The sequence below is a fragment of the Bombus terrestris genome, chromosome 6 (genome assembly GCF_910591885.1).
Source record: "Bombus terrestris chromosome 6, iyBomTerr1.2, whole genome shotgun sequence".
In the NCBI taxonomy this organism is placed as follows: Eukaryota; Metazoa; Arthropoda; class Insecta; order Hymenoptera; family Apidae; genus Bombus; species Bombus terrestris.
The window spans coordinates 1801503-1814637 of record NC_063274.1 but is presented as its reverse complement, the minus strand read 5'-3'; the positions used below and the strand labels follow the sequence as shown (position 1 = coordinate 1814637).

General features: G+C 36.7%; 1 protein-coding gene across 4 annotated transcripts in view; it reads right to left on the bottom strand.

Annotated features, from left to right (window-relative positions):
- The window catches only part of LOC100651353 (protein O-mannosyl-transferase TMTC1), a 269329-nt gene that overhangs the window by 39988 nt on the left and 216206 nt on the right, over positions 1–13135 (bottom strand). For all 4 annotated transcript variants that reach the window (XM_048406882.1, XM_003402901.4, XM_012319409.3 and 1 more), the window contains exons 8-10: positions 8836–8957; positions 8304–8468; positions 6340–6453 (exon numbers count right to left, since the gene is read on the bottom strand). In XM_048406882.1, coding sequence (XP_048262839.1) covers positions 6340–6453; positions 8304–8468; positions 8836–8957 — 401 coding nt within the window. The remainder of the gene's footprint in view (positions 1–6339; positions 6454–8303; positions 8469–8835; positions 8958–13135) is intronic.

Genomic DNA, 13135 nt, shown 5'->3' with positions numbered 1-13135 from the left:
GTAAAAACTTTGAATCTAAAAGGGAAACTATCATCTACTAAACAGATACATATTAAACAACCTTGAAGTATCTTTTCAATCTGCGAACAGTTTAACGATATTAATAACCCGCTTCGTTCATCTTGGAAATTTCCACAGATTACTAATTCCAGTCTTCCATATAAGGTCATTTATTTTTTCGCGGCCTCGGTTCGATCAAAAGAATCATTTTCAATAAAACTGCTTTCGCGCCGTGTAACATGCTAAATTAACCTTCGAAGTTGACTGATCCGCCATCGCGATCGTTGTGCTTTTTCAATTAACTCCGGTACACATGCCCTTTCATTAATAAACATTACGTTCCTCGAGTAACCCGTAACAGCACAAAAGAACGTCGACAAAGCCGTGCAAAGATTATGAAAGTGCAGGTCGATTAAAATTCTTCAGTATCGCGGAAATTAACTGCTGTAACCTTCGACGCTTTTGTCAAGAGGTGGCAAACGTCTCCTCCAAGTCTTCGTGTTTCCCTTTTCTTTCTCCATCGCGATATCCACAGCGAAGAGAATTCTGGCTCGTCGTTCAGGAACAGAGGCCAAGCTGCATTCATTCGACGAACACCTTTCACAAAAGAGTCGAGTATTCATGAATTACCGATCGATCTCGCTTCCTTTCGTCTCGTAGAGAATTCGATCAGAAGTGGCTGCTCTTTGCACGCAACTGCGAGATGACCGGAAACGAGGACACGATCGAATTGTCATTACCACGGCCCAATGGTTTCGAAGCGTCGATCCAATGATAGATCGATTTCTTAATAAGACGCAGCAAAAATGAAGAATAAAGGAGAAGGTTGTCGTTCATATTTCACGAACCAGTTGTTTTTCACTTTTGTTCTTAGTAATTTCTCTATCTCAACGATATAATATAATTATACTTTGATTGAAAACATCTGATAGGTATTGTTGATCTGATAGGTCGAAGTTGAATGTACTGGGTGAAAATAAGAAATTTCAATATAAATACAATATTTACTTTCAACAATTATTTATGCTCGTCTAAGTGATAGATATCAATCACTGAATCTTATAATGCTCGCTTAGATTTTACGACAGAGAATACAAAATATTCTTGTCCTTTAGTAAAAGTACTGATCAATTGCAGTTAGCGTTAATGATTCAATTGAAAACAGAATTAACCGTTTTTAGAACTACTTTCCTTTTCCAATACTTCGAATTCGATATTCTGACTTTAGTTCTTAACGTTCAATCGGCCTATTTTTGTAATCGATCAATCATTATTAAACCGAATTAAGATGAAAAATACGAAATCGTAAGCTATTCGTAATGGATTGTTATCAATCACGGTAGTATCAATACTGAATCGATACATCACTACTTGTTTAAATATTTATGAACAATAACGATATCATTCTTCAAAATATATGAGAGATAACGTCGTCCATGATCATCTTTTGCTAATGAAAATTTCATTTCTTTCTCGAAACTCTCACTACTAAAACGACAGCGACGTTCACTATATCTAGCGTTACAAACGATACGATTTTATTTCCAATTTCCGTTCTTGTTTTCTACACTTCAGAATGTTTTTTTATCTTTTTCGTTTCGTTTCCTCCTCTTTCTTTCGCTTTTGTACATACGTCGGTATATGTTCTCCAATTAAAATTATTCGTTAGCTAAATATTATTCCTTCGTTCGACCACGATTTACTCTTTGAAACACCTTGTTTCGCTTTCCTTTTATCTCCGCCACTCATTCGGTCGCGAAAGTATGATGTTTGCTTTACCAGTATTTTCCTTTTTCTCAATTTCCTTTCGAAGAACGTACGTAATACGTACTACATATTCCACTTTCCAAGCAGGTATATTATTGATCAAAAGTATCAGGTGATAGCCAGTTATAAGGAAATTAAGCTTATTACATTGATTAGCGATAAATTAATGATACAGGAAACTAATACATAGTGTGCGAATAGAATATTCAATAGTCTTACTTTTTAAAATTACTTTTATAATTTTTAGTATTTATAATCTTTTAAGTCTTTTAAATATTGTTATAACTTGATTATTTTCTGGCTATTTTTATATATATTCAATTATAGATTAGAAATTAATATTACTATTATGCTATACATATTTAAGATTTATATTTCTATACCATCTTTCAAAATCCCCAAAAAACTTAATTCTGAAAATTTAAATTTTTCAAAAAGGATACTTGTATGTAATAAGAAGTCCACGAAATTGCTAAGTTAAATATTAACGTTTTAAGCGACAAATGATCGACTCGACAGAAATGATTCGCTTAAAACCGTTTCAAAGAGAAAATTAAGTAAATTTCATATAAAAATATTTTGGATTTCGAACTTTGACTATTGTTTGTCTCGGAAAGCCAATAGCAAAATACTCGTATAAGAATATTGTGACTTTGACAAAATATGAGTACAGAACAAAGAAAAAATGATTGACGTTTTCTAAAATAGCACGTTGTCACGCGAATGAATAATGAGTTGTTTCTAATTCTACCTTTCAGTGTATTCCAAGTGTATTCTCACTGTATGGGATTTAAAGAAATACATTCTTTATTAATTAAATTAATGGTACAGTATAGTAAATTAGAAATTTACTTTTTAAACACTAGAGAATTGTTTATGTTTCGTATATAACTCTAATTCCTGTACCTACAGGTCTTGATACAATTACGATGCCTCTTTTCATTATATTTTCACATAAATTTCGCTCGTATCTTACACAATTTATTTTTACGTATTCTTTGTAACGCGCGTTAAGTTATTTATATTTATAACATAAAATAAACAATCAATAATTTCAATTATATTGACAAAAATACCTACGCTTATCGATATCCTCGCCAGTGTAGATCTGAAATGTATACACACGGAAATGTGTATGTATGCGTATGAAATGAAATAAATTCTTAGAAATGAACAAGTGAGTCTATTTTGCAACCTTTTACAAATCTGTGTACCACGACTTACAGCGATAAGTACGAAAGAACGAAAAATGTTAAAACGTTTAGCCAGTCGATATATAGTGAAACTGAGCCACGAACCCTAAATCAAAGTTATCGTGGAGATATCAAGTGGTTGGCAGGGAATTCTTTGGGCCGTAGCGTTTTCGCGTGCACTCAATGTTGGTGCATACGACGATACGCGTGGATGCACACTGTAAACCTACCCTTCATCGCGCCACCATGCTTGAATTATTTAATTGGATTCTGCATTTTAGTGCGCCAGTAAACGGTGTACACTGGCGCATGGATTAATTTTGCTTACCGGTCCTGAATGAGGAGAAACACGGAACGAGGCAGCAGTTTCAGAAATTCACGATTCGTTGCGTTTCCGGCCTTCCCCGTGTGCTTTCGCTTGTGCAAAAATCCAAGCGGAGTTACGGCTCGAAGCTCGATAGATCGGATTTAAGGTTTTATCGGGCGTTTCCCGACTCGCGAAACGCATTTCCTATTGCCGCGAATTTTTAAATATTATAAATTATGAAACACGCACGTCGAGAGATCAACGCATTTCAAAATCCCCGATAAAACCAGCTATTAATTTAACAAAGGATATACAGTATATCCCGCTGGAACGATCGCTCGGTTTTCAAAGATTCAAAAACAATGTTAATTTCTATGAAATTTATTTGCCTTCCATACGTCAATTAGCAGCTTAGCTTTTCTATTAACATTCATTACTCTTCGGATAAACGTTTCAAACTTCGGGCAAACAATTACGACAGTTTCCATATAAAATCGTATTTTTACAATATTTATTGCCTCGGTTTCTGAAGGACATTTATCAATTTTTATATTTATAGTGCGCAATCGTGCATATACTCAACGCTGCAGCAGCACAAAATTGTAGGATATTTTTCGATTAAATAACGTTGCAATAACGAATGCAAAGTCATAGAATCAAAATCAGTGATAGAAAGAGAGAGAGAGAGATATGCCCGATAATGATTTTAATTAATACGCGATCGAATTTAACAAACAATGAGTTGGAAGATGAATCGAGCGTTATCAATTTGACTGGTTGATTGATCCTGTAGAAAACACGCGTATGCAGTTTAACCGGAAACGAAATTAATTATCAATTATATCTATTCATCAGTGACTCCTTCACAAGTCGTTAACAAACCAATGATATTATCATTCACGGTATGTCATAAAATTAGCAGTCAATAATGTATAATGAGCCATTAAACGTTTAATGATATCCCATTGTGTTTATTTATAGATACGTGTAAGTTTCTTTGCAACAATTTCTTTGCGGTAAAAGGAGATATAACAACGAAAGTGATAAACATAATCAATTAATTGGATGGTAATAATTAGTCCCGTAATTCCTCGGATAATTAGATATTCCATGAAAGGTAGACTTTACCACAGCTTGGAAAATAAATGTTGGTATAGAAATTAAGAGGTCTCTAAACAGCACGTTAATTTTATTATTATTTTCAATTCAATCCATAATTGGAATTATGAATTAAACTGTATATTCTCATATTAATCCATGAAATGTCTTGTTCCATTTCTTTGAAAAGTGTTGCTCTCTTTTATTATCGATAATTGAATTATTTCAAGTGTCTGCAGAGACACACAACTTCATCTATTCTCAGTCCAGTTTTCCCAAAAATATTCACTCAGCGACACGGGTAACAAATTAATACATGACTTGAAACTTTTATGAACCTTATACAGTGGATTAACAAGCTTCGCGAATATTGTGGCAAGGATCGATAGCGCGTCTTGGTGAAAGCTGATTCAACAGTAAAGTATGATTCTACAGTTGCTGTCCATCGTTTTAGTATACGCAGGTTCATGATATTTGGTCAGAATCGATCGATGTTGAACATAAGAAGCACGTTAGGTGTTTGAAACTTATGGAACAGTCTAACTCAAACAACGTTTGCTTCTCCAAAAGTGACAAATATGTTTCCATTCGATTATTCGATAGCGTGTCATCGCTCCAATTGTAATGGAACACGAGTTTTTATATAAAATTCCGATTGAAAAGTACGAAATCTTCTACAATTACTCAGTAACCTTTAAAATAAATTTCCCAATTTTTCAAAAACGACTATCGAAACGACAGTCGTGTCAGTGCCCGAAATCGATACCATCAATGTTCATCCTGCTGATGCAAAACAATGGAACAGCAAATCGAGAAAAAAGAGACAAAGCGTGGTAATGGAAACCAACGCTGGGGAATATGTATTTGCACGGAAGACGAGGAAAGAGTCTGCGGGAAAGTTCGCCTTGTTGCGACATGGAAACAAGGCCGCGATGTGGTGGCGAAAAAGGAACGGGTTGATGGCCTGGTTCCCAGTGGGAAGAACGTGGGATCGGTTCATTGAGGCGGCGACTTCAAAAGGATTCGCGCGAACGGGGAAGTGGAATTTTCATTATCGGAATACCAGTCACTGTCAGTAAACCTTTTACTGCTTTGATAAGCGTGGCCGAGCTACGCTGAAAGAGGACACGAGAAGTAAAAGAGAGAAAAAAAGAAAAAGAAAAGAACGATCTCGCGGATGTAAGCTCGCTAGTCTTGCCTTTCGTCGTGACTGACTTCGGACGAGAGACTCGTACTTTCTTCCGTTAACGGACAGATTCCTCCGTCTTTAGAACGACGTGTTTGCTTCGACTAATATTTATTAAAGAATGATCGTAGCAAAAGGCGAATCGAAATCGTTGTGTAGCAAGCGTTGCAGCAATGACACCGAATTAATTACATGTTATTAGTACTAAAAATATTGTTGTATAACAGTGGCAAGCGATAAATAAGATAAATTAAATCTCGACGATTTACCGTTTGATCTATCTTTAACGACAAACGCGTTACTTTTCATCTGTGTATCAAAGATATTCACCGAGATAGGGAAGAGTCTAAAAAATGCTAAAAAATTAACCTCGTGTCTACAACACCGCTGTAAAAAAATAAAAATGCCTGCCGTTTAGATCTCCGGTTGCTTACAAGCGATTTGATTTAACGCAAATAAACGTGGGTAGCCGCGAGTCACGAGCAAAGTTGGCCGTGGCGCCTTGGGGAAAAGGGGACTCTGAAGGGTAGAAGAGATGATGTCAGTCGATACGCTGCCCCCTGCGTTTCTGACGGAAAAATTGAAAGCGTTGTACGTACTGTTGCTCGAGGAAATGTAGGACAAACCGTAAATTTAACCGGATGTTAACCACACGTGTGTTTCGCGTCTCAGGGGATTTATCAGCCTATCAAGATCCATCTTTCACGCAACCGAAAAAGAATCTTGTCTAAAGAGTCGACGACATTTACACAACTATGGAATGAAATTCTCTTATTCATAGTACTCACCAAAGGGCCAGCTGGTAATGTAGAATAGCTCGGTTAGGTTGCGACGTGTCTCGCAGGAAGTTGGCGAAGTTATAATGCATCTTGGCGTTATGAGGAAGAGACCGCAGACCCGCCCTATAAACAAGGATTCGGGGTCAGAGACAGGGTCATCATCTCGACCTCGACGCGATCCCCGGCTCTTTATCCCGTCGCGGTTACATCTGATATCGTCTGGCCAATTGCTACCACGCGCGCGATTCTCGCTCGTGCGACAGCATTGGCGGTGTGCCCGCGGCGTTGTCCCACCAGTGACGAAGAGGCCCGCGTAAATTTCCGCGAAATTATGCCGCGATTCGGGGAATTTAGACCGGGGATTTCGTGCACGACGAATTACGAGCTTGCGTACCGAACGAACGACTAAGGGGAGAGTTTCAAGTTAGGGAGTAACGTGAATTGTGATTTCCCATTTTCTCGTTGGTTTTTCATTTGTAAACTTTTCGACTGAATATTTCTTTTGACTTTTGTGTTACTAATTTCTAGACTAATGCGTTAAAGATGATGAAATATCGAGGATGAGACTCCACTCGCACGATCCTATTATACTAATGTAGATATATGATAATAAAAATATATAATGATAGGAATAAAGATGTAATATACATAGACCATAAAATTTAACGAGTTACAAGTTAATAAGGGCAGAAAATTTTCTTGTAAGAAATTCAGTAATAAATTGAATAAAATTTTGGTAACAAATATATTATAAATGTGGAATTATCGAGGATCAAGATTCTCTTACGCAATTGAACTAATGTGATTAGTGAAGTTTTCCAAGTCCTGAGTCGAATTACTAACATCAATAAATTGTATTAATATAAAACATAAATCTAAAAAATTATCTAATACGTAGGTCGATTCCATCCATAAATTAGTAATATTCGCAGATCCTCCTGCACGTCAATAATTTTAGCATTAAACTCTTGTCTTCTATATTTTTATAATCTCCTCGACATTGGATATCTTTTACCTTATAATTGTAACTCTCAACTCCATAAAACTGAATACCCATTACCTACAGTGAAGCCTCATATTCTTACATTTTTACAACCTTGCAGGTAATTTCTTTGCCGCGACAATAAACTGCTGTAGTTTCCATAAAGCGTGGAGATTTTCTCTTTTTTTTTTTCGGAAAATTCGGTGCAAAAGCGTTCGCCACGAATTTAAAAATATTCATAAAATTTCTCGAATGTCCCAAGAATAATGACGCAGCTGAAAAACATTGCGACGTTCCATTTGAAATTGTTGGCTCGTGAGATTTAAGATGAAATTCAACTTCTCGGTCTCTTTTCCATATCACGAACAAAAGAAAGAGAAGAAAAATACAATATCGAATATTATTTTTTCATGATCGATATCGGCGAACATTCAAAAGTTCGTGTTTGTCGTCCCTCGATCTCGTTCTATTATCGACGAGTTTGTTATCAGTTCAATGTTATGACAGCTTTTGCGTACGGTGAAAAATAATCGCGTGTTCCAACGATTCAAGAATTTCTGAGTAATTAAGCAAAAAAGGAAATGTCACGTACATTTTTCAAAACTCGTTGTTTTTTTTATCTCTTAAAAGCATCCAAACGTTTACATTACGAATTCATTAAAATTAACAAACTCTTTCAGCGAATGTAACGTTATACGTATTTTTTTGCAGAGTAAAAGTCGCGAAAGACGCTAATTTCTTTCGGTCTTTGTTCTCATGTTCATATACTCGATGTTTGATTTCTTTTTCAATATAATATCCTCCAAAATATATAAATCAATGGCATGAAAATACGTTTGAAAAGAGAGCGAATCGTTGAATGTAAAGTGAACGTCTAATAATTTTATAAACTGCGTACGTTCATCAATATCGAAGCGTCTTATATCAGAAATATAGTGCTAGTACAGTTGACGTTTCCAGTGCAAAGTGTTAAAAGACTCGACTGACAAACCTGAGAAGAGTTTCTCTGGACGTCCAGTCTCTGTTTCGAAGTATCGTTCTGTAGCATCCTAAGAGTAGAAGTAGAACGATTCCAGTCGTGATCAGACTTCTTCTGCGCGGAATAGCCGTCCAGCTGATTTGCATCCCATATACGACCAGAAGAATCCATCCAACGCTGTAAAAATTCGTTGTTCGCTTGAGATATTTTTGAATCTGTCTTAATGTTCTCTAAAATACAGGAAAATCTTAAGATCTTTCAAATGTAACTGCGTATCATTCTTTTAATTATATTTCCAAAATTATACTGCATGAACATTTATATATATATTTTTTATTTTGTTTAAACGAACCAAGTTTATATTAACAGAAATTTTCAGTTTAGTCTACTTCTAAAAAATATACATATACATGAAACGTTGTTTGTAAACGATTGTTTTTCCTCTCTCGATATTTTTTCCTTCTTTAAAAATCTCCTATTCTGAAACACATATACGGTGTTTATTTGGGAAATTACAACAAATGATAAGATTTTGTTAAATTACCTGGGCAAATAAAGTACACGTTCCGCAACGACGAATCCAACGGTAATAAAAAGATTGGATGCGGGCAAGAACGGCAGTACCAGGAACATCCAACCAAGAAGAAGAGGCGGGTGCCTCTGTTGCTGAAAATGAAACGAAGGTTGCTGCGTTAGACGCGGAGAAAAGCGTTTTGCCTTGGAAACGAAATTGTTCCGGGTTTCTTCGGAATGTTGTGTCAACCATTAACCACGTATTAAGTAAACGTTTTACGAGCAAAGAAGACACGAGTGGTTTTGTATCGCACGAACTATCGAAATCGTGTCACGCATGTGTCAACCAAGTTTCGAGTATCCCCTGCGTGATACAAAACAAGCAAATTATATAATTAAACCATTTATCCATTATTAAAGAAATTGAATGTATTTTCAAAGTTGCACGCATATACAAACGCGGAATACTTATGGAACGGTTTAATACGTAATTAAATTTACGAGAGAAACGTGAAAAAATAAGGCAAGTTACATCGCGATCAAACAAATAAAGAAACAACAGTTTCTAGATGGAAAAACTTAGAATTTTCGCGGATAAATAACATCAAACAACGCAACTAAACGATGCACATTAGTCTGGAACAACATTCGTATATATTCGACGTACGCGTTCTCAGCAGACTGTTTGTACAATTGCCAGCGGAGTATATAATCGACGTATCAGCAATAACGAATAATAGTGTCCGAAGTTTCAACGATGATGAAGATACCAGTGATTCTTTCGTCGCTGCTTTTCGCTATTGTCTCGTCCAAAGTTCCAAGTCAAACGTCGAACAAGTATATAGTGGAACAGAAGGGCCCGGGAACGTGGTTAGAACGCGTGAACATCGTCGACGACGAAACCATATCCAACGATGTCGAAGGAAAGAAAAGTTCTTTGGAGGATGGACGACAGAAATCACGAGCGAACGAGGCTGGATTAACCCGGTGGGAAATGGGATCAGTGCAAGAGGCTTCGAGCGGAACTGATTGGGGAGGGTTGCTTCTTCGCCTCGCGGATAGACAGGTATGTTTGGACGCGCTGCGGATGATCAAAAGCCTTCTCGGCGTCCGACAGCGGACCGTTTGATTTTCTTCCGGTTTGTCGGATTCATTGAAAAATAAATCTTTGAAGTGACGAGCAAACGAATGTCGCGCTCTTCCCTTTTTAATCTCACCGCCGTGATATTTGAAGTTTCATCAGCAATTTTTCATTACCGAATAGGAAAGAAAATGATTTCGATTAAAAGATTTGTCACTTTGTCAATTGGATTTTACAGTGAAATATTCGAATTGTAGCATGGAATAGCGAAAAATACAGTTAATTTTTGTGAACGTAATTACATGTTAGACACGAGAATCTTAAAGCGACGATGGAAAATTCTATGCTATGGCAAAGAATTGGTCAATCTGCTGATGTGCTTATGGTGATTTTTAAAATATTTCAGAAATATTTTTATCAGAAGAGAAGTGGTGTTCCGCTTTCCGTTGCGTGATTTTAATTCATTCAATTTCTACCCCTAGTTTGTTTAATTTTAGAATGCGATATTGATATATTAAATGTTTCGATACTACATCCATATTTTCAATTGGTTGTATCAAAAAATCTCTACAAAAAAAGTTGTAAAAGTTTCATTATCAGAGTTTTATAAAAATAAAAGAGCAGCAGTGTTGTTATGTTAGTTATTAACTTATTTAATATTAATCCGCATATATAATTTAATGTCATTAATATTTTTCAAATATTCAAGCGACTCAAAATAACATATATTTAATAGCAAAATTAAATAAAAGATAGTCTTAATGTTGAATTTGTTGACAACTCGTTGAATTTGGAAATTGTTCTTCGATATAATAACGAAAAATGACTCTTAATGAATTTCAAACGCGATCTTCTACTGTCGTAAAAATTCTGTAATAAATATTGCCAAAAACCAAAAATATCTGATTTCTAAGAAAACTTCCCCATTATTTACACTGATCTTTACTCAAATACAGGAATCTGATAGAGAAACAAGAGATCTCCCTCCTCTAATCTCTTTATTGAGACCAAAGTTAGAAAAGTCCGACTTTACCCTTCGCAAATCGCACGAAGATCGTCAACGAAGATCGCTGCAAGACTACATTTCGGATTACACGGTATTAACGGAAAATCTCAACAACGAGGACGAGGTTCAAAAGATTCTGGCGAATGCCAAAGCGCAATTAAGCACCGTGAAATCGGAAAACATGGGGACATTCCGAAACAACGCGTTTGGCGACGATTGGCTCTCCTTTGTGTTGCCATTCAGATCGGGAATGGGATTCACGGAATCGCTGTTGAGAACGTTAAACGCGAGTTACGATCTGGGAATACAGAATTGGAACGAAAATGAAAAATGGATCGATGATACGAAATTTCTAAACACGAAACAATTTCTACAGCAAAACGAAGATATGGAAATTGATGAAAAGGACGGGTTCGGTAAAAAATATGGATCGTCTCTTTCGAACGAGGGCAGAAACACGGGATATTCTGATGAATTAACAAAAACGTCTTGGATCACGGAACAGGCTGAAGACAGACACAAAATACAACATCCTGAATCACCAGTGAAAGAAGCAAGTAAAGATGGTTCAGGTATAACCGAAGAAAAATACGAAACAGATGCTGGATCACCGATGAAAGACGCCGGAAAAGATGGTTCAGGTAGAACTGAAGAAAAATATAAGGAAGCTTTTGGATCACGTTTGGAAGAAGCAGGAGAATATGGTTCGGATACACAACCGAATAAAGAACACTTGATCAAAAATGACGAACATAGGAATAAATACGTTAATTACGGTGACATGAAAGTCAACGTTGACATAAAAAATGAAGAGACATTATTCGATGATATTTCAATCGATAACACAATGAACAGCGTAGTGGGAAGTGATAAACTCTCGACTGCAGAACTACCTGTGAAAATACTTCAAGCACACGATAAAACGAACCGAAATAAACGACCTTCGAGCGATAAATCGCTTTTCATTTCGGATCCGTTTGTTTTGCGAACGAAGTGGGAAGACGATTCGAGACAGGAGAAAAAGGATAAAGAATCGAAGATAGTTGATGAATCAAGCTCGATGAAAGTGGATCAAAATATGCAAGGCGGGAAGTTAATTAGCAACGAAATACAGGACGAATCGCATCAAAATGTAAAATCTAGTTTACAGGACGGGAAGTTAATTAACAAGGAAACACAGGAATCGTATCGAGATTCAACGTTCCCGAATGATGAATCAGATTTTAATGAAAGCGTCGATATTCTACGCGCAAGGAACAAAATGGATGAAAAGATGATATCGATGGAAAAGGAAAAGTCGATCGTGACAACGCAAGAGAAAAAAGATTCTTCGGAATTAAAAATACCGCAATTGTTAGATGAATCGTCGGACCTGAGAGAGCAGATGCAGAGACGGCAAAGTCTGTACCAGGGAAATGAGAAGAATCTTCCGTTGAATTCCTGGCGTATCGACGGATCCCCGGCGACAGACACTCGCAAAGGTATTCAACAGGAATATGATAAACAGAAGAGTGCAGCTGAAACATCAATTCGCGTCGATGCAAACAAACGTGGCCGTGTGAAACATCGCGAGCGTATTGGAACGAAATCAACGTCTACCGAAGAGATGCGCGCTGAAAACGAGGAACGAAGAGAATCGTTGGATCGCGATGGGCAGCAGAGCGAGATGGAGGGACGAAATGTTTCATCGGCAGATCGCGCCGATTATACGGTGGATTCTGATGAAAATGTTAAACTCGAACGGACACCTTTGGAGGAAAGAGAGGAAGCGATAGCTGATGTGAAATCTCGAGAAGAGAAGTCCGATGTGGGGAATTTAAAAGAGAAGAAGCACGAAGCGGAGGATCCTGAAACAGCAGAATTCGAGTTTGATGTAAATAGTAACGAGTTTGAGATAGAGAGCTTGAAGAATACGGAATTTAAGATGAAATATTTAAGGGGGAAATATTCTACAGAAGAAAATTTAAGAATGCAGAAATCCGAATTAAGGAACAAAGGGGATGTCGAAGGAGACGACATAAATAGAGGAAAATTTGGATTAGAAGACGTAGAGAAAGAGGAGTCCAAAGAAGAAAGTAATAAAAAGAAGGAACATGATATTTCAGGCACGAAGAAAACAAAGTTTGAAGTTGAGAATTCGCAAGGGAAGAAACTTCGGTTACAAGATGTGAATGAAGGAGATAAATTGGAGTCGAAAGGTCTGAAAAGGAAAAAATTTGATCCGGAAATTTCAACGAAAAGAAA